The sequence below is a fragment of the Vipera ursinii genome (assembly GCF_947247035.1).
Source record: "Vipera ursinii genome assembly, chromosome: 13".
NCBI lineage: Eukaryota > Metazoa > Chordata > Lepidosauria > Squamata > Viperidae > Vipera > Vipera ursinii.
Genome location: NC_139526.1, coordinates 14,344,964 through 14,366,166, shown reverse-complemented (window position 1 = coordinate 14,366,166; position 21,203 = coordinate 14,344,964). Strand labels below are relative to the sequence as shown.

The 21,203-nt window shown below is 47.0% G+C and overlaps 2 protein-coding genes across 2 annotated transcripts; one reads left to right on the top strand and one right to left on the bottom strand.

Moving 5' to 3' along the window:
* Positions 1 to 2,088: 2,088 nt before the first annotated feature.
* On the bottom strand, positions 2,089 to 20,474 carry IQCK (IQ motif containing K). Its single transcript, XM_083372885.1, has 5 exons — positions 20,351 to 20,474; positions 8,320 to 8,449; positions 6,017 to 6,114; positions 3,130 to 3,182; positions 2,089 to 2,307 (listed from the first exon to the last, which is right to left on the bottom strand). The coding sequence occupies exons 1-5, from the start codon at positions 20,381 to 20,383 to the stop codon at positions 2,226 to 2,228; spliced, it is 396 nt and encodes a 131-aa protein (XP_083229011.1). The 5' UTR covers positions 20,384 to 20,474; the 3' UTR covers positions 2,089 to 2,225.
* Positions 12,269 to 20,961, top strand: KNOP1 (lysine rich nucleolar protein 1). The gene is made up of 5 exons (XM_083372801.1): positions 12,269 to 12,347; positions 14,060 to 15,236; positions 18,419 to 18,493; positions 20,400 to 20,471; positions 20,641 to 20,961. Exons 2-5 carry the CDS (start codon positions 14,076 to 14,078, stop codon positions 20,950 to 20,952), a joined length of 1,620 nt encoding a protein of 539 aa, XP_083228927.1. The 5' UTR covers positions 12,269 to 12,347; positions 14,060 to 14,075; the 3' UTR covers positions 20,953 to 20,961.
* Positions 20,962 to 21,203: the final 242 nt, after the last annotated feature.

The window sequence follows — 21,203 nt, the reverse complement described above, 5'->3', positions numbered from 1 at the left end:
GTAATCAGCCACAATGTTTCTGGCTTTAGGGATGCAACGTGTGATGTAAATATCCACGACAGAGGGAAGAGCAGCCCCCCCCCCCCGATGATCTTCTCTGCCATCCTCACTATTCGCTGTAGGGTTTTTGCGATCCGAAATGGTGCCGTTTCCCAACCGGGCAGTAATGCAACTCCATAGTCCCTCTGTAGTAGATTGTGAGGATGTGTGGTGGAAGCTGTGACCTCCCTCAGTTTCCTCAGAAAAAGTAAAGACGCTGGGTGGGCCTTCCTTGTTACGGAACAGGTGTTTGAGAATACGAAAAGGAGAAGGGGTGGGGTGGGAAATCCGCTTGGGCGAACACTCGGCGTACCGCCACTCACTTCCCAAAATCTGTTCGCGAAAACCAAGTCAATAGCAGCCGCGCTGAAGGGTTTGGAGATGACGGAGAGGGGTGAGGGTGGAAGCCGGAAGCCGCGCTGAAGGGTTTGGAGACGACGGAGGGGGTGAGGCTGGAAGCCGGAGAGAAATTCTTTGGAGTAGAGAATGAGGAGGAGGAGGAGGAGGAGGAGGAGGGCACAAAAAGCTCTCTCGCAAGATGCCATTCCCCGAAACTTGGCAATGCCAGCTTACTGCAGGGGCGATTGTCACCTGAGTCAGATGCCCCCGGGAACCAGCTGGCTGTGGGCAGACGGCACACAGGAAACCACACCAAAATGTGGGTGATTTCCTTTCAAGGCCCAGCAGGTTTGAACGCAAGGCCAGGCCGTCTGAATATGGCACAATGTTCTTATTATTATCTTTACCCCGCCCTGCCCTCTTTTCTCGGCAGCGTCCTGCAAGTCTCCCATCTATCTGTGACGTGCAAAAGAAACCAAGCCGCTTTTCTGGCTGCGCTCCAACCATCTTCCCGATGAGGATGGAGCCAGGATGGGGAAAACGCAGTCGGTGCTATGTAGGACAGGGGTAGGCAGGCAACCTTGGCTCTTTGATGACTCGTGGACTTCAGCTCCCAGAATTCCTGAGTCAGCCATGCTGAGGGAAAAGGGAGAGGTTTCCAAGCTGAGCCAGGCTGGCTCAGGAATTCTGGGAGTTGAAGTCCATGAGTCATGAAGGGGCCATAGTTCTCCCATGCTGGCTGAGGAATTCTGGGAGTTGAAGTCCATGAGTCATGAAGGGGCCATAGTTTTCCCATGCTGGCTGAGGAATTCTGGGAGTTGAAGTCCACGAGTCATGAAGGGGCAAAGTTTCCCCCATGCTGGCTCAGGAATTCTGGGAGTTGAGGTCCACGAGTCATCAAAGAACCAAGGTTTCCTAGCCCGGACTTAGGAGCAGCATCAAATGTGGAAACCCACCAGGGGGAGGGGGGGAATGTCAGCGTAAAAAGGAGCCTCTTGGGTTTTTTCCCCAGAGAAACTTCATTTGTTTACGTATTCGATTTTTATCAGGCCCTTATTATTTTGTAAGTAACTCGAGGCAGCCTGAATATATAAATACTCCTTGCTCCTCTTCTGTTTTCCCCTCAACAACAGCCCTGCAAAGTGGGTGGTGCTGAGCGGGAGTGACGAGAAGTCACCGTCTCTTGGTGATCGGCCCAAAGTCATCCAGTTGGCTTTCAGGCTTAAGGCAGGACTAGAACTCCCCATTTCCTGGTGACTGGGCCCAAAGTCACCCGGGTGGCTTTGATGCCTGTGGCGGGACTAGAACTCGCCGCCTCCTGCTTTCTTGGTCTGGAGAAACTTGGTTCCTCTGGACTGAACGGCAGGGATTCCCTTATCCTATGAAATTTATTCTCCGAGGGAAACCTCTTACAATTATAAGCCACTGAGAATCACTTAGCTTAACTGGTTAATTAAATAAAGAAACAAACAGCCCTGTGTGAGTCGGTTCTACCCCTATCGCGAGTCACGAAAACCCCAAGCCGGTCCCTCTCTCTCAGCCCTAGGAAGGAGGCAATGGCAAACCACGTCCGAAAAACCTTGTGGAAATTCATTCATTTATTTATTTATTTGCCACTCCGCCTTCCCCTGTGCAAAGCAACCCAAGGGGGGATAAAACCCCACAACTCTGCAAGGAAGCGGTGCTCAAATTGTCCTGCCTGTCGAGAGGGTTGTGATTGTGACGAAGAAAGGAGAAATGAAAAATGAAAAAAAAAAAGGGGGGAGAAGCTGAGTGCGTTTCACTCTCTTTCACGGGATAAGAAGTGCAGCCAAAGATAGAACTGTGTGTAAACCACGAGTAAATACTTACTGGTCCTTTAGCCAATCCTTCACGAAAGGGATCTCGAAAAACTCTACAAACGGTTCGTCTTTTCTCTTCGCGTTGTGGCTGGGAGGATCGGGATTGCGGGGAAAAGCAGACACAGACATAAAGGGAGAGTGAAAACTAAGCAGACTAAGGTCCTCAAATTACGACCGCAACGCAAATTTCTGCCGTCAAGGGAGACACTTGTTAAGTGAGTTTGGCCCCCGTTTTACCACAGCTGCTAAGCCGTTGTGAAGTTAGTAACAAGGTTGTTACGTGAATCTGGCTTCCCAGAAGGTCGCCAAAGGGGGGGGTCACATGACTCCGGGACACGGCAACCGTCATAAATATGAGTTAGTGGCCCAATGTCTACATTTTGATCCGTGCGATCATTGGGATGCTGCCATGATTGTAAGTGTGAAAAATAGTCGTTAAGTCTTTTTTTTTCTTTCAAGGCCCTTTATAACTCCCAACGGTCACTGAACGAAGTATTGTAAGTCAGGGACTCTCTGCATTGGTCTCTTTATTTATTTTATTTTAATTCCATTTATATCCCGCCCTTCTCCAAAGACTCAGGGTGGCTTACAAGCTTAGCAATAGCCTTCATTCTATGTATATGCCTGCTTATTAAGGCTTTCGGCCTCCCCCAAGCGGCATTATTACAAAGTCAGCTTAATTGCCCCCAACAATCTGGGTCCTCATTTTACCTACCTGGGAAGGATGGAAGGCTGAGTCAACCTTGAGCCTGGTGGGACTCGAACCTGCACTAATTGCAGGCGGCTGGTGTTACTTAAGGAGGCATTAGCCCACTGCTCCACCAAGGCTCCACAAGGCTTCTCTTGTGAGAAGGGGGCAGAAAAGTAACAGAATGATCTTCAAATACTTAACCCCGAGCAAGGAACTTACTTGTATAACCACTCCGTGAGGAAATCAAGGGCGATAAATCTTGTCTGTTTCCTCTGAAAGGACAGAAGAGACACCAAGTTGAGGAAAACAATGATGAGAACTGATGGGGTCCTTTTTTTAAATTTTTATTTTGATTCTGCTTTTTTCTCCAAAGGGCAAGTTGACGTGGAAACAGCCACGTTCAACAGACAAAAAAAAAAAACAAAAACGGTGGGCATTCACGGGGCGGCAAGGGAGGATATGACCATGACAGAACCTGTCTTCTCGGCCCAACCCACCTCACAGGGTTGCTGTTGTGGGGGAAAATAGGAGCCAGGAAGGAGCATTGCGTGTGTGTTTCTCATCTTGAGTTGTTGATAAAAATAATGAGAGGTGGGACGTAAATATTCATGCAAATGACTGTATTTGTGCGGAGTCGTCGCATCGATTGGAGTTGTATTATTACGGCCATTGTACGTAGATGTCCCTGCATCCCGCAGAGAAGTACAAGGGGTCCCCGACTTGTGACCATTTGACCGATGTTACAATGGCGCTGAAAAAAAAGGGACTTGCGACCCGGTTCTCGCGCTTACGACCTTCACACAGCATCCCCACCGTTGGATGATCAAAATTTGGACACTCTGTATTTACGACGCAAGGGGGCATCCCGGGGTCACGTGATCACCAGCTGCAACCTTCCCACAAGCAAAGTGAAGCTGGATTCGCTTAACGACACGATTCACTTAACAACCGCAGTGATTTGCTGAAGAGCCGTGGCAAAAAAAAAAAGAAAAGGTTAACAGCCTTACAGTATTTATTTTTCAGGGCTCTGACTGTCTTTAAAGAAAGCACGAAGGCCGGTTCTGCGCAGAGCTGGGCTGGGTTAAGCACCCACGTATGTGCACAGGAAACCTCCCTAACAATGCGCATTGTTTAGCCGCAGATGTGCTGCACGCTATTTTCCACAAGGAGAATAACCTCCCATTCTTGGCTGTGTTTGTCTTACACTCTGGAACACAATGCAGGGCATAAGATAATTCCGCCACCCTGCCTGCTTTAATTTATGGATACGCCCACTGCCACGGACACTTTTCCACAGTTCAGGACATTCTGATAAAACACACAACCTCACTCGCTCACACAAACAAACGCACCCACGCTCCCTCGTTTGTTTTTATTACTCTGCCAACCCTGCTTTTATTAGCCTTGGAATATTTCACCCGAGAGGTTTGGGAAGGGGCGGATTTGCTGCGCTTTTAAAACGCAAGAACTGCCTTCTGGCTGAATAGGACTTCAAATCCCATCATCCATTGCCAGCCTCCTGCAGGGCTAAGGATGGTGAAGGTTTGCAATTAAATCCCTACCGGGAAAGGAAGAAGTTGTAAGACGCCGTCACCACTTAGGTTTTGCAGACTTTTGACTTGCCTAGTAGTTCATTGGCCACCTCTTGTAAAGATGCATTTTGTGTTAATACAATACAGATAGTCCTTGTGCTACGACCAGAAGGTCGCAAAAGAGGATCACGTGATCCTGGGACGTTGCAACCGTCATTAACGTGAGTCGGTTGCCAAACCTCTGAATTGTGATCACGTGATCGCGGGGAATGCTGCAACGGTCGTAAGCGTGAAGAACATCATATCTCACTGTTTTCTGGGCCGCTGCAACTTCAGTTGCTCAGCAAACTGTTGCAAATCTAGGACCACCTGTAAAAATCAAATTCTGTAAAGCACCCAGTGCCGCTTGCTCAGCCCTTCGTAAAAATGCATCGTTTTTTTTAAAAAGCATCTCACAGACCAATCAAGCCAATCAAGCCTTCTGCCTATACTGGAGCTTTTTTTTTAAACAAAAACAAAACAAAAACTTTTTATATGCATATAAAAAATGGGGTAGGCGATGAAACTACCATGAATTGCTGCATCTTAACTATGAAAAGGGACGCGGTGGCTCAGTGGGTTAGGACGCTGAGCTTGTCGATCAGAAGGTCGGCAGTTTGGCGGGTCGAATCCCGAGTGCCGCGTAGCAGAGTGAGTGCCTGTGACTCGTCCCAGCTTCTGCCAACCTAGCAGTTCGAAAGCACGTAAAAATGCGAGTAGAAAAATAGGGACCACTCCGGTGGGAAGGTAACAGCGTTCCGTGCGCCTTTGGCGTCTAGTCATGCCGGCCACATGACCACGGAGACGTCCTCGGACAAGCACTGGCTCTTCAGCTTTGAAACGGAGATGAGCACCGGCCCCTAGAGTCGGAAACGACTAGCATGCATGTGCGGGGGAACCTTTACCTTTTAACTATAAAAAGCCAGTCCACAAAAAACAACAACAAAGAAGTAAAAAATGGAAATGAAGGCTTAATAAGGTTGGTTCCCCTAAAAGCCGTTATTAAACCTGCAGGGAAGCAAGCGTTTCAAACTCACTACTGGGATGCTGGGAAGAACAGCTGCTTGTAAAGACTTAAGCTGTAGTTTCTTCAAACTCAACAACTTTGAGGTGGGGGAGAAGGGGCTTCAACTCCCAGAATTCCCCAGCCACTGTTTCTGATCCCTCCATCCCGGGCCAGCAAAACCGTCAGGGGGAAGAAACCAGGAACCGGGATTGTTCAAATTGAATACCAGTTTATTGCCAGCTCTCTGCAAGGATCTGAACTACTGACGGTCAAGGCAAATTTGCGGCAGGTAAAGAGTCAAAGCAATTCAAAGTGTGCTGGACTTGTGGGTGGGAAGGGGCACCAGAGACTGATGACGCGTTTGACCCTTCCCTCCGGCTCAGCCTGGTCGTAACAGAGTAACAGAGTTTGAAGGGTCCTTGGAGGTCTTCTAGTCCATCTCCTACAAAAGCCATCAACGTGCGGCTTTGTCAAGCTGATCCGGACGTCTGGAAAGTCACACCCTCCCGGAAACGGTTTTGGGACTCACCTCGAAACATCTTTCTTTCTTAGCTTGATGCAAGAGTTCTACCATCCCAGGAAGAAGCACTGGGAAAATGTAGCATTCCAAGAATTCCCTGGGAGTACCTGGAAAGACCAACATTTGTTTTTACAACCATGTAAATATTAAGTCTGTTCCATTTACATATCGTGTAAATCGGGGGGGGGGGTGTCTTCAAGCTTGGCCTTTTTATGACTTGTGGACTTCAACTCCCAGAATTCCTCAGCCAGCGTTGCTGAGGAGAAATGGAGAGGTTTCCAAGCTGAGCCATGCTGGCTCAGGAATTCTGGGAGTTGAAGTCCAAGAGTCACGAGGGGGCCATAGTTCCCCCATGCTGGCTCAGGAATTCTGGGAGTTGAAGTCCATGTGTCATAAAAGAGCCAAGGTTGCCTGCCCCTGGCCTAGGCCGCTTTATGACTTGTGGACTTCAACTCCCAGAATTCCTGAGCCAGTCACGCTGAGGGGAAAGGGAGAGGTTTCCAAGCTGAGCCACGCTGGCTCAGGAATTCTGGGAGTTGAAGTCCACAAGTCATAAAAGGGCCAAGTTTGAAGACCCCTGATGTAAATAATCAGCCCTGTGGTTCACAGTCTCCTTTCTTCCTTTCCCGGTCCCCCAGTTGCTACTCGCTCCTTTTAACTTTCTCCTCTCATCTATTGTAAGCCCTCCAGAATCACCTATTGTGAGTTGGGGGGGGGCGGAGGGAAAGGACTCTACAAATTTGTTAAATAAGTAAACGAATAACTACAACCTCTTCTATTCCTTTCTTCCATCTTCCAACAACCTAGGGCTTTTGACAACCACCACTTCACAGGGTTGCTGTTCTGTGCAAAATAGGAGGAGGAAGGAGTATTATTGACGTATTACTACGGAAGGAGTATTATGGACCTTCGCTGCCTTGAGTCCTTTATAAAACTAAAGGTGGAATAATAATAAAAAAATCAAATAAATACAGGCAGTCCTCGACGGAGCCCCAAATTTCTGTTGCTAAGGGAGAAAGCTGTGAAGTGAGTTTTGCCTCGTTTTACAACCTTTCTTGCCACAGTTTCACGGAAGGCGATGATGACTTGACCCAGGACCCTGCGACTGTCATAAATATGAGTCGGCTGCCAAGCCTCTGCATTTTGATCACCTGACCCGCAGGGATGCGACAGCGGTCGTCACGTGTGGAAAAAGCGATCGTTAAGTCCCTTTTTCCAGTGCAGTTGTTAACTTCGAGCAGTCAGTCACTAAACAAACTGTTGGAAGTTGAGGACTACAAAAGTGAAGGCACTTTGGTCCGCTCTTCTGTCTCTGCTTTAAAACGTGCATTAGAAATGGCTGAGAATGGGCCAACCCCAATGCCGTAGACTGCAACTACGAAATGGGCAGAAAGCCTGGTTAAGACTGGATGTCCCTTTCTCTCTCTCTCTCTCTCTCTCTCTCTCTCTCTCTCTCTCTCTCTCTCTCTCTCCCTCTCTCTCTCTCTCTCTCTCTCTCTTTTAAAGGGCTCCTGATACCACTCTAATGGCAGAAAGTGAAGAAGAACTAAAGAGCCTCTTGTTGAGGGTGAAGAAGGAGAGTGCAAAAGTTGGCTTGAAACTTAACATTAAGAAAACCAAGATCATGGCATCCGGCCCTCTCAATTCCTGGCAAATAGATGGGGAAGAAATGGAGGCAGTGACAGATTTTATTTTCCTGGGCTCCCAGATCACCGCAGACGGGGACTGTAGCCAAGAAATTGAAAGACGCTCCTGGGGAGGAAAGCCATGGCAAATCTAGACAGCACACTAAAAAGCAGAGACATCACCCTGTTAACAAAAGTGCGTACAGTCAAGGCTGTGGTCTTCCCAGTTGCAATGTATGGCTGCAAAAGCTGGACCGTAAGAGAGGCCGAGAGCCAAAGAATTGAGGCCTTTGAACTACGGTGCTGGAGAAGACTCCTGCGAGTCTCTTGGACTGCGAGGCGATCAAACCGGTCAGTCCTAGAGGAGATCAACCCTGACTGCTCTTTAGAAGGCCAGATCCTGAAGTGGAAACTCAAATCCTTTGGCCACCTAATGAGAAGGAAGGACTCACTGGAGAAGAGCCTAATGCTGGGAAAGGTTGAGGGCAAGAGAAGAAGGGGACGACAGAGAAGGAGGTGGCTGGATGGAGTCACTGAAGCAGGAGGCGTGAGCTTAAAGGGACTCCAGAAGATGGTCGAGGACAGGAAGGCCTGGAGGAATGTTGTCCATGGGGTTGCGATGGGTCGGACACGACTTCGCAACTAACAACAACCTGATAAAGGAAGAGAAGCTGCAGGACGACTTACATGTTTTTAGGTCAGGAGCGACCAATTCAGAAAGAAAAGACAGGGTTTTCTGAGAGAGCACTTCCTCAGTAATCACAGATCTGCTGTCATCCCCTTTCAAATCTGGCAGTGACCCAACCTCTGCGGGAACCTGTTAAAAAGCAAAAAACGAGGAGGTGAACACCCTGCTCCAATTTAAATGAAGACTTAAATACACCAGTTGAACTTTTCCCCCCCCCGCCTATTGCCGGCAATGGGGTGGGCGCGGTTTCGGCATGACGCATCCGGCCCGTGGGCTGGCAGTTTGACACAGCCCTGATCTAAAGGGTTAGAAATGTATCTGGAATATCCTCCCGGATTGAGTGCTTATGTTTCTTGGTTTGATCCAGGCATTAGCCAAACTTACAAGGTCAGGAATTTATTTATTTATTTATTTATTTATTTATTTATTTATTTATTTATTTATTTATTTATTTATTTATTTATTTATTTATTTATTTATTTATTTATGGGACTTATATCCCGCCCTATCTCCCGAAGGACTCAGGGCGGCTAACAACAACAAAAATTAAAGGTCTCTGTACAGTAAATTAAAATTAAAAATTAAAAATAAATTAAAAATTGTAAACATAATTAAAATGCCTGTCAGTCCAGGTCAGCCAGGTGGAAAAGGAGTGTTTTGAGGCCGCGGCGAAAGGACTGGAGATCTTGGGCCATCAGAAACTCAGGGGGGAGCTGGTTCCATAGTGCATATGTTTAAAAAGCCACATCTATGTCATCCCAAGCTTCATTGTGGGGGGAAAACAATCGTTAAATGTTCATTAGGGGTGGAAAAAACACAGTTCTTAATAATAGGAATTTTGGAATTTTTTTTAAAAAAATTAGATAATGGGGAAAAAGGGGATTACACAACTTAGGGGGACTCACAGTTCTTCTGATTAAGACCAGGAAACTGAAATATGTAAGAACACACAGAAAAACAAGAGCCAAGTTCAGCTCAAGATTTGTAAAGACGAAGCTGGCTGCAGTGAACTGAGCTTGTCAGTTCACATTAAGACATATAATGTGCAAGCTGCAAAATGAGATTTGCTGCATAGGGGTCGGGTGGTGCCTTAGCGGCAGACATGCATGCAGAAATATCTAAATTCAGCTTCTGGCATCTCCAGGCAAAGCTGGAGAAAAATCAGAGGGAGGGGTTCCAAGACTCAGCTGAATAGCTCAGAAGCTTAGGACAAACCCTGGTAGGCGATTTGGGTTTGGAAAGACACCACAAGTCAGGATTCCCAATTTGGATTAACCTGACCTCTTTAACTGACATTTCAAGGCAGGGGTGTCCATTCTTTAAGACTTGCAGACTTCAACTCCCAGAATCCCCAGCCATGCTGATATCTTGCTTGTAGAACAGTCTGTTGTTGTTTTTCCCCCTTGAAACTAAAATACCTCAAACACTGTACGCTTTCAGTGTTTCTGTGCAACTGGGCAGTGTATCTATAATAACAATCTTTTGGCAACGTTATATGGAATATTTATCCTCTCGTTTTTCTAAAAAAAGAGCATAAAAGATGCCTTGGTGGAGCAGTGGGCTAATGCCTCCTTAAGTAACACCAGCTGCCTGCAATTAGTGCAGGTTCGAGTCCCACCAGGTTCAAGGTTGACTCAGCCTTCCATCCTTCCCAGGTAGGTAAAATGAGGACCCAGATTGTTGGGGGCAATTAAGCTGACTTTGTAATAATGCCGCTTGGGTGTGTGTGTGTGAAAGCCCTAATAAGCAGGCATATACATAGAATGAAGGCTACTGCTGAGCTTGTAAGCCGCCCTGAGTCTTCGGAGAAGGGCGGGATATAAATGGAATTAAAATAAAAAATAAAATAAAAGAGTTCCAGGATTATTATTTTTTAAGAAGCTGAAGATAACCACCATCTGGATTTTTCTTTTTTCTTTTTTTACCTGTAAGGCACGTGGAGGTACCTCTTTCTTTTCCAAATGATCTGGATGAACAGGCTGTTGGGCTTCAAATTCTTGTTTGTTTGTTTCCAAGAAAGCGAGAGAGAGAGAAAATGAAAAGGACAAAGAGAAAAGAATAAGAAATTAACTTGTGGAACCCTATTTGAAGGATTAAAGATCAAGACGTTTAATTTGTTGCTGTTCCTGGAAGCTCTTAAAGGATTTCTCTGGCTAAATTAGAATGGCCAGGCTTTAAAGATTTATTTATAGATTAGATAGGGAAAATGTTTTTTTTCTGGTTGCACTTTTAAATAAAACGATAAGCTACTGTGTCAAAAGGAAAACAAAAGGCATGCAAAACCGATTTATTCAATTTAGGGCTAAAATGCACGCTCTGAAATAACAGAAACACATGCTACATCTGGTAACTCAAGACTTAACTCCCAAATCTTAAATCTGGGCACTAAATCAAATCTAATCTAAGCACGGGGCACGCAGAAACACTAATGCAGTGTTTCTCAAACTCGGCCGCCGGAAGACGTGGAGGCTTTAACTCCCAGAATTCCCCAGGCACCCGGGGAATTCTGGGAGTTGAAGTCCAACACGCCTTAGGGCGGCCAAGTTCCTGCAATAAACACTGCACGAACCAAAGGTGAAAGGAACCAAGGCTGTCGCATTCCCTTTCTGTGTTTTTGTGTGTGTGTGTGTGTTTCCAATAAAAACTGTGTGTGCATGGACCTCTATGAGCCTTGGTGGAGCAGTGGGCTAATGCCTCCTTAAGTAACACAAGCTGCCTGCAATTAGTGCAGGTTCGAGTCCCACCAGGCTCAAAGTTGACTCAGCCTTCCATCCTTCCCAGGTAGGTAAAATGAGGACCCAGATTGTTGGGGGCAATTAAGCTGACTTTGTAATAATGCCGCTTGGGGGGTGGTGAAAGCCCTAATAAGCAGGCATATACATAGAATGAAGGCTATTGGTAAGCACATTGGTTTGTGCTTCTTAAGATTGTAAGCCGCCCTGAGTCTTCGGAGAAGGGCGGGATATAAGTGGGAAGAAGGAAGAAGAAGAAGAAGAAGAAGAAGAAGAAGAAGAAGAAGAAGAAGAAGAAGAAGAAGAAGAAGAAGAAGAAGAAGAAGAAGAAGAAGAAGAAGAAGAAGAAGAAGAAGAAGAAGAAGAAGAAGAAGAAGAAGAAGAAGAAGAAGAGCAGCCTTGGTGGAGCAGTGGGCTAATGCCTCCTTAGGTAACACCAGCTGCCTGCAGGTTCGAGTCCCACCAGGCTCAAGGTTGACTCAGCCTTCCATCCTTCTGAGGTAGGTAAAATGAGGACCCAGATTGTTGGGGGCAATAAGCTGACTTTGTAATAATGCTGCTTGGGGGGGGTGTGTGAAAGCCCTAATAAGCAGGCATATACGTAGAATGAAGGCTACTGCTAAGCTTGTAAGCCGCCCTGAGTCTTCAGAGAAGGGCGGGATATAAATGGAATTAAAAAAAATATATATTTCTGCTGCCCGGTCAGCCTTCTCTCCCCAGGGAGGAACACGCCCGTTTGCACGCGCACGCACACACACGGGCACCCCTTTTGCACGTGCATACACCCTTGCGCGCCCTTCCTTTGCAAGGGCGAGCTGGATGCACCGCAAAAAGTCCTGCAAAACTTTCCTAGGTCTCTCTGCCGCCACCTGCTGGCCGCCCCCAGTTCTGCCGCCAGCGTCGCTAAATCCAAAAAAAAAAAAAACCCTCCTCGTTAAGGATTTGGGATATATTCTGGAACTTTCCCACCACCACCTGGGGGACCCCCCCACTTCGGCAAAGGCCCCCCCCGAAGCCCGCCCCCCCCTCCCGGCTAGCCGCTTCCGTCTCCACCTGCGCAAATCTCCTCCCAGAGGCTCCGCAGCGGAGCCTCCTCGGCGACGGCGGCCATGGCTGGGCGCGAGCGAGGAAGCCGTTGCTAGGCGACGGCGAGGCGCGTCTCTAGGCGACGGGGGCTCCCGCCGCTTTTGCACTTCCGGGTCGAGCCGGAAAGAGCTGCCTCGCCTCCCCCCGCCGCCGCCGGCGGGAGAGGAACTGCAGGGTCTTCCGCGTGGCCGCCTGGGAAGGGGCGAGAGGTGAGTGGGGAGGGGGCTCTTTGGTGGGGGTGGGTGGGTGGGTGGGCTGCCAGGGCGCCAGGTTGGGGAAGGGCCTTTTTCTCCAGGGTCTTGCAGGAATGGGGCAGGACTGCAGGGGGTCAGGCAGGGGGATCGTTGGTGGGGGGGTGCCTTTGGATTCCAAACAGATCCGATCCCCGGGGCAGTTTTACAAGGCGGGTATTTTGCACCCTTTGTAAAACGGTATTTTCTGGGAGGAGGCTGGAAAGCAGGAGACGGTGAGTTCTAGTTCTGCCCTAGGCATGAAAGGCAGCTGGGTGATTTTTGGGCCAACAACCAGGAGATGGTGAGTTCTAGTTCTGCCCTAGGCATGAAACCAGGAGATGGTGAGTTCGAGTTCTGACCTAGGCATGAAAGCCAGCTAGGTGACTTTGGGCCAATAACCAGGAGATGGTGAGTTCTAGTTCTGCCCTAGGCATGCAAGCCAGCTGGGTGATTTTTGGGCCAATAACCAGGAGATGGTGAGTTCTAGTTCTGCCCTAGGCGTGAAATCCAGCTGGGTGACTTCGGGCCAATAACCAGGAGATGGTGAGTTCTTGTTCGGCCCTACGCATGAAAGTCGGTTGGGTGACTTTGGGTCAATAGCGAGGAGATAGTGAGTTCTAGTTCAGCCCTAGGTGTGAAATCCAGTTGGGTGACTTTGGGCCAATAACCAGGAGATGGTGTGTTCTAGTTCTGCCCTAGGCATGAAAGCCGGCTGGGTGACTTTGGGTCAATAACCAGGAGATGGTGAGTTCTAGTTCGGCCCTACGCATGAAAGTCGGTTGGGTGACTTTGGGTCAATAGCGAGGAGATAGTGAGTTCTAGTTCGGCCCTAGGCGTGAAATCCAGTTGGGTGACTTTGGGCCAATAACCAGGAGATGGTGTGTTCTAGTTCTGCCCTAGGCATGAAAGCCAGCTGGGTGATTTTGTGCCAATAACCAGGAGATGGTGAGTTCTAGTTCGGCCCTACGCATGAAAGTCGGTTGGGTGACTTTGGGCCAATAACCAGGAGATGGTGAGTTCTAGTTCTGCCCTAGACATGAAAGCTGGGGTGAGTTTGGGCCAATATCCAGGAGATGGTGAGTTCTAGTTCTGCCCTAGACATGAAAGCTGGTTGGGTGATTTTGGGCCAATAACCAGGAGATGGCGAGTTCTAGTCCTGCCTTAGGCATGGAAGCCAACTAGATGACTTTGGGCCAGTCCTCTCTCAGCCCAACCCACCTCATAAGAGTTGTTCTTGCGGGGAGAAAAGGAAGGAGTATTGGGTATATTCTTGGCAACTGGCATGTATTTATGATGGTTGCAGTGCCCCAGGGCCTTATGATTGCCACTTGCGATCTTCCCAACCAGCTTCTGACAAGCCAAGCCAATGGGGGAAGCCAGTGCACGATTCACTTAACCACTGCAGCAATTTGCTTAACTCTGGCAAAAAAGGTAATTAAGGTGGCCACAACTCCTTTCTCAACGGTCTTGATTAGCGACAGAAGTTATGGGTTCCACTGTGGTCGTAAGCAGCCTGTAGTTTGAAAAGAAACTGGCCTTGTTTAGCATTCTGTTCCAAATAATTGCCCTTGCAGATGTCTTGTGATAAATGTATGCTACTTCACGAGCGGAGGTCTGTTCACCATTTGTAGTGATCCTGTATCCTAAAACCTCTTATCCTTTTGTGTTTTTATACACCCTCCCTCCAGAGAAATCCCCCAAAATATGAAGAATCCTGAGCAAACAGGAAGGAAAAGGAACAAAGCTAAAGATCCGAATTCTGGCCAGGTTGTTATAATTGAAAGCCCCAAAGGACGCTATTCAGATTTCGCCAAAAAAGTCAAGCCCAAAAAATTAAAATGCTTGGTCAAAGAAATGAGTTCAGAAGGGCCAGGTCGAAAGAAGAAAGAGAGAGACACTGAATCCAAGGAGGAAATCCGTGCAAGCTCTACCGTGGTTATAGAAAGTGGCTCAGATTCAGAATCGTTAAGAAACACCAAGAAAAGAAATAAGGGGTCCAAAAAAGAGAAAGACCAAAAGCTTTTCTCTACCCAATTCCAAAACTCTCAGGGTGTGGATGGTATCGATTTTCACCCGAGTAAGAAATGCGACAAGAGCGTTCTTGAAGTCGACAGGCAAGACGAAGAATCGGCGATGAAAAGGAAAAAGAAGAAAAAGGAGAAACGAAAAGACAAACCTACCGGCCCTGATCTTTGCCAAGAAATGCTCTCCAGTCCGAAAAAGAGTAGGACCCGTGGCCGGAAAGTTGTGGGTGAAAATGTCAAGACGAAACCCCTTGACGACCGCCAGGGCGATGAAGAGAACAGCAACAGCATTTCAAAAGAAGAGATTGCCCAAAGTAAGAAGAGTGCTGGGATGCAACAAGGGGGAGATTTGGCCTGTAGATCAGAAAAAGACAGCGAAGCCATCAAGAAGGAGAAGAAGAAGCAGCTGAAGAAGATAAGCATTGCTTCCCTTTCCTCCTTAGCCAGGATCCAGGAAAACGGCTGCAATATGATGAGTGAATGTAGCCTGAAATGCGGCTCTAAGGAAGGGCTGGGGGTCTGCGAGGCCCCTAAAGAAGTTAATAAAGCAGCCAAGAAAGAAGCGAAAAGAAAGGCTGGAGATGGGAGCCATTTTGCGGAAGCTGGCCAAGATGTCTTATCCAAGGTGGGAGCACCGGGAGGGAAGGAAAAGAGAAAGAAAGCCAAGAAGCGCAAAGCGGAACGAGACGGCGTGGGGAGGGATGACCGTGACGGATTTGAGGGCAGCCGAGAACAGATCAAGAAAAGGAAGAAAAAGGAGATTAAAAACTCTCAAGATAACAAGAAGAAAGCAAAGAAGAAAAAGGAAAGTAAGCTACACATGGAATTGAGAAGACCGGTGGTAATTTAATTTTTATTTTTAATTTATGGGCTTAGATCTGAACTAAATTGGCACTTTGCAAAATTTCAGTTGGGACTAAAGCGTGACTTCAAATCGTAGCAATAGTACAGCTAGTCCTCAGCTTCCAAACCGTTCGTTTCGTGTCTGAGCAGTTTACGGCACTGAAAAATAGCGACTTAAAAAGCTGGTCTTCCCACTGTGGTCGGGTGATCAAAATTCGGGCACTTGGCAGATGGCTTGTATTTATTTTATTTATTTTTATTTTAATTCCATTTATATCCCGCCCTTCTCCGAAGACTCAGGGTGCCTTACAAGCTTAGCAGTAGCCTTCATTCTATGTATATGCCTGCTTATTAGGGCTTTCACACACACACCCCAAGCGGCATTATTACAGCTTATTGCCCCCAACAATCTGGGTCCTCATTTTACCTACCTGGGAAGGATGGAAGGCTGAGTCAACCTTGAGCCTGGTGGGACGCGAACCTGCACTAATAGCAGGCAGCTGGTGTTACTTAAGGAGGCATTAGCCCACTGCTCCACCAAGGCTCTTATATTTATATTTATGACGGTTGCATCGTCCCGGGATCACGTGGTCACCATTTGCAACCTTCTCAGCTGGCCTCTGAAAAGCCAAGTCAGTGGAGGAAGCTGGATCTGTTTATTTATTTATTTATTTATTCGGTTTATATACCGCCCTATTCCCAAAGGACTCAGGGCGGTTTACAAGGCAAAATTTAAAAACAATCCAATATAAAATTAAAATTAAATTAAGTCTAGCCGCAAAAAATTAAAATCACAATTTAAAAACATTAAACCCCTCAGTCCAGACCAGATAGCTCAAAGAGCCAGGTTTTTAGGTCCCGGCGAAATGAACGAAGGTCGGGGGCAGTCCGGACTTCCGTTGGCAGTTGATTCCGTTTAAACGGCTGCGCGATCCACTTAACAGCTGTGAATTTTATTGATTAAATTTATTGCTCTAGCTTTGAAGGGAGGTTCATAAAAGACATTGAAAACCTGCTGTGTAACATCCGAAACCAGAGGAGAAAGGATCACAGATTTAAATTGCAGAAAGGCGGGTTTCTGTGGAGCTGCTGAGATCAGGTTGACAGTCAAACCAGTGGCTTAAGGAGTTTGATTTCTCTGGGTCTTTCAACCCTACAATATTACAATACTATGTTGTTGTTGTTGTTGCTGTTGTTAGTTGTGAAGTTGTGTCCGACCCATCGCGACCCCATGGACAATGTTCCAACAGGCCTTCCTGTCCTCTACCATCGTCTGGAGTCCATTTAAGCCTCCTGCTTCAGTGACTCCATCCAGCCACCTCCTTCTCTGTCGTCCCCTTCTCTCTCCTGCCCTCAACCTTTCCCAGCATTAGGCTCTTCTCCAGTGAGTCCTTCCTTCTCATTAGGTGGCCAAAGTATTTGAGTTTCAGCTTCAGGATCTGGCCTTCTAAAGAGCAGTACTGTACTATACTATTAATACCACATAGTATTTCAGAGAAGAAAATTCTCTTGTGAAACTGCCATCCTGTCGCCTCTGTAGGAGGACTAATTCCAGCTGCAAAACACTTGGAGTCCCCGGGGGTGGGGTAAGGCTTATGGACCTCAATTTTGTTCAAGCCGTTAAAAGGGCAGTTGTGTTTTGTTTGGGGTTTTTTTTTTGAGGAGGGGGGAGCAAATTCCCTTTAATAAGAGGATAGGCCACCAATGCCCCTCCCCTCAGTCTGGTTCGTGGCCCTGGGAGCCCCCCCCCTCCCCAGACCGCAAATGCAGATTGTAAGGTGGGGCTGGAGTTCAGCTCGAAGTGGTTTTCTTCCCCCCCTTTTTTTTTACAAAAGCACAAACGCTAAAATAACAACGAAAAATGAACACACCGGGCAACCTGCACACTGGAGACACTTTGCGGTAGGTTCCTGATGTTAATCAGAAGCCTCTCCAATTGTGGTTGGAGATCTCCAACTTATTCTTTAGAACTTTCTCTGCTTTCAATACCTGGCTTTTTTTTTTTTTTTTAAAAAAAAGAGAGACCCAGACTTCTATCCGCTGCTGTTCTGGCACAAAAAACAGTCAGCGTTGCTATCTCAGAAACCTGGCGGTTTGAGAAAGTTGTGGGGCGGGAGAAACACCCCAAAACTATAGGTAATATTTTGCTAGGCTAACCCTTTCAAAGGGGCTCCAGTTTTCTGACTGTTTATGGAAGCAAAGGCTCCGTTAAACCCTATAATCCTCGTAGGAAAGTGGAATCCTTGCAAGTCTGCGTTCCAGCTTCCCGTGTGGTCTCGGAAGGAGGCTGGGGAAATATCGGTTTCGTATTTTGAGCAGCTGTGAATGCCAAAAGAAAACGCCCCTTCAGCAAAAACGCTTAAATCTGGGGTCTTCCAATCCTTGAGAATTTTTATAAAGATTTGTGGATTCCCAGAACTTTGTGGATTTCAACTTCCCCATGGCTGGCTGGGGAATTCTGGGAGCTGTAGTAAGTCCACAAGTCTTAAAAAGTTGCCAAGGTTGAATGTTCCCGGTTAAAGATTGCCTTGTTGATGGGATGAGTTGGTCGATCGATCTTTTGAGATCATAACTGCATCCAGCTGGAATAGTGGGGAGGGGGCGCTTCGCCAGAGAAGCCGTCATTCCCACAACTTAATCACAGCCCAGATACCACCAAGCACATCCCATCCTTTGCGCTGAACTCCCCGGTGTGCTGCAAATAATCGTCTTAATACTTCCGAGCTATTTCACGCTCAGGCTGGCATTTCAAATGCCTCCAGAAATGTACGCTAGCAGCCTTTTCATTTAGAAGGCCGAGAAGCTTCGGTCAATTTTGATTTTTATCTGCCCTGTCCAAGAAAGGCTTTTGTGATGGCTACGATTATCTCTTGGCCTTTTTGTTGCTTCGCAAATCTACTGTACCCCAAGCAGTTTTAATATAAAGAGGAAGAATTGGCTGTTAAATGTATCCTCTGGCCTTTTCGGCACGACAATCCATTTAGGCTTCCAAAATGTTTGGAACTCGGGGGCTGCTAAAAGAGTGGAACAGCTCAGTCAGGATTTGGGTGTCGTTTGGTAGGGCGCGCGGGAAATGTAGCGTGACATCAGATTGGGGAGGATTACAACAAGGTTTTTACCCCACTATACCCGACCCTGAAGAGGTTTCAACACTATATCTTTTTGTGTTTTTTTTTAAAGAAACAGGAGCCAGAAGACGAAGTGAAGCTGGTGGCATTCAGACAAGGAAACTGTGATGAAGTGAACATAGACAAGGTAACAATCATTTTTTTTTAAATTTTAGGGCTGTGTTGGGACCTTGTCAGATGAGGGCTGGTTTGGATGCAAAGAGGAGAGACAGGATGTCCCATCACCACCTTGTCTGACCTCCTGGATGTCCAGGGCTTCAGCTATATTGGATATTTATTTATTTATTTATTCATTTATTCATTCATTCATTCATTCATTCATTCATTCATTCATTCATTCATTCATTCATTGTTTATTTATTTATTATTTGTTTGTTTGTTTGTTTGTATGGAAGGGGACCACCTTGTCTGAACTCTTGGATGTCCAGCGCTTTAGCCATATTGGATTTTTTTTGGGGGGGGGTATGGAAGGGGATTTTGGATAGTGCTTGTGGATGTCCACTAGTCTCAAGATAAAAAAAAACCCACTAAATTCAGTCCCTTTTCCTTTTTCCCTTTCCCTCCTCCACCTCTTCCCTTCTCGCCTATTTAGAATCAGCTAGATTCATTAGAATAATCAGCATACAATTGTACGTACCTTCAATCTGCACTAACCCCTTTGCTGAGAAAATTCTGTTTGGCCTGTGATTGCAGGCACGGGGGTGGGGTGGTGGGGAGGAGGACGACACACGAAGAGGACACCAGAGAATTTGAGGACCTCTGTGAAAAGATTGTGTGGTTTGCCTAAGTGCCGTTTTAAACCTCAAAAGGGTAGCTTTGCCTTCACAGAGATCCTTCAATAATGTCAGCGTATGGTCTGCTTGCATTGCACAAACTAGGCTCTTTATTATGGATCAAAGAGAGATATTCAAAAAAAAAACCCTGGTTGTTTGATTTAGCTGGCCTGGACTGAGGGGTTTTCAATTTTTAAATTTTAAATTAAATTTTAAATTTAGGCTAACGTCGTTTAATTCTGTTTTAATTTTAACTGTATTTTAACTTTTGTACTGTTTTAACTGTTTTTAACTTTGCCCTGTAAACCGCCCTGAGTCCTTCGGGAATAGGGCAGTATAGAAATCAAATAAATAAATAAATAAATAAATGTTCCTTAAAGCTGTGTTTCTCCATCTTGGCCATTTGAAGAGGTGGTGGACTTCCGACGCCCAGAATTCCCCAGCCAGGAAAGCAAAGTTGGCTGGGCAAGCCCACACCTCTTCAAGTGGTCAAGGTTGAGCAACTTTTGCCCTAAAGCAGGGGTGGGCAACCTTGGCTCTTTTATGACTGGTGGACTTCAACTCCCAGAATTCCTGAGCCAGCATGGCTCAGCTTGGAAACCTCTCCCTTTCCCCTCAGCGTGGCTGGCTCAGGAATTCTGGGAGTTGAAGTCCACGAGTCATAAAGCGGCCTAGGCCAGGGGTAGGAAACCTTGGCTCTTTTATGACTGGTGGACTTCAACTCCCAGAATTCCTGAGCCAGCCTGGCTCAGCTTGGAAACCTCTCTTTCCCCTCAGCGTGGCTGGCTCAGGAATTCTGGGAGTTGAAGTCCACGAGTCATAAAGCGGCCTAGGCCAGGGGTAGGCAACCTTGGCTCTTTTATGACTTGTGGACTTCAACTCCCAGAATTCCTGAGCCGGCATGGCTCAGCTTGGAAACCTCTCCCTTTCCCCTCAGCACGGCGGGCGCAGGAATTCTGGGAGTTGAAGTCCACAAGTCATAAAGCAGCCTAGGCCAGGGGTAGAAAACCTGGGCTTTTTTATGACTCGTGGACTTCAACTCCCAGAATTCCTCAGCCAGCATGGCTCAGCTTGGAAACCTCTCTTTCCCCTCAGCACGGCAGGCTCAGGGATTCTGGGAGTTGAAGTCCACCAGTCATAAAAGAGCCAAGGTTGCCTACCCCTTCCCCTAAAGTAACCCGGTTGTCACCCCTCTTTCCAAGTTTACTGACGTTTTTCTCCCGGGGCGCCGAAATCAAATCCATTCTTTTCTTGCTCCAGATGAGACGGCAAGCGCTTCAAGAAGAGATCGACCGGGAATCTGGCAAAACCAAAACTGCCAAGGAAGAATTGGTGAGCGCGCACCCCACCCACCCCATTTTGCGTTTGGTCTGTTTCAGCTGAGCTGTTTTAGCAGCTAATCACCTGGCTGAGGAATTCTGGGAGCTGAAGTCCACAAGTCATCAAAGGGACTTGTGGAGCCACATAGAGTCTGCTAAATTTTCTCCCCTTTGTTCTTCAGGACAATCGTTTGGGCCAGTGGAGCACAGCGGCATTTGAAACTCCGGAACAAGAGACGAAATTTCACAGACTGCTGGGAGGATTTAAAAAAGACTCGGCCCCAGCTCAGCGTTTTCTGGCAAATGCTAAGAAATCAAACATGGCTCTGGACCGGCCCAGGGAGCAAGAACTGCAACAAAACCTAGAAGCTGAATTCAAGAAAGCCATGGAGTTTAAGCAGCATCGAGGAATCGGCTTGGGCTTCCGGTCTGGGGCTCCAAGTGGTGTACACATAGACAAATACGCTTCCAAATCTATTAAATTCGAAGACTGACATGTCAGGAAGGGAAAGTTAAATTGTCCAAACAGGTTGCGGGGAGAGAGGGGATTAATATTTTTTTTTAATCTACCAGAAAGAAAATGACTCTGGACTTTTAACCGAGACTCTTTTCAAACTGATGAGAAACGGCCTCTACAAATACTTGTGATGACTTCTTGTTAGGGTGCATATATGTGCATGTGCATACACACACACACACACACACACACACACACACACACAGAGAGTCGTTGAACAATAACTAA

Coding starts and splice junctions, on each gene's coding strand:
- KNOP1 (XM_083372801.1), top strand. CDS start 14,076: ATGAAGAATCCTGAGCAAACAGGAAGGAAAAGGAACAAAGCTAAAGAT. Junction 15,237..18,418: donor TGGAATTGAGAAGACCGGTG/GTAATTTAATTT, acceptor TTTTTTTTAAAG/AAACAGGAGCCAGAAGACGA. Junction 20,472..20,640: donor AAACTGCCAAGGAAGAATTG/GTGAGCGCGCAC, acceptor TTTGTTCTTCAG/GACAATCGTTTGGGCCAGTG.
- IQCK (XM_083372885.1), bottom strand. CDS start 20,383: ATGGATTTGATTTCGGCGCCCCGGGAGAAAAAC. Junction 8,450..20,350: donor CGGCGCCCCGGGAGAAAAAC/GTCAGTAAACTT, acceptor GCTTTTTAACAG/GTTCCCGCAGAGGTTGGGTC. Junction 6,115..8,319: donor CGCTCCTGACCTAAAAACAT/GTAAGTCGTCCT, acceptor TGGTCTTTCCAG/GTACTCCCAGGGAATTCTTG.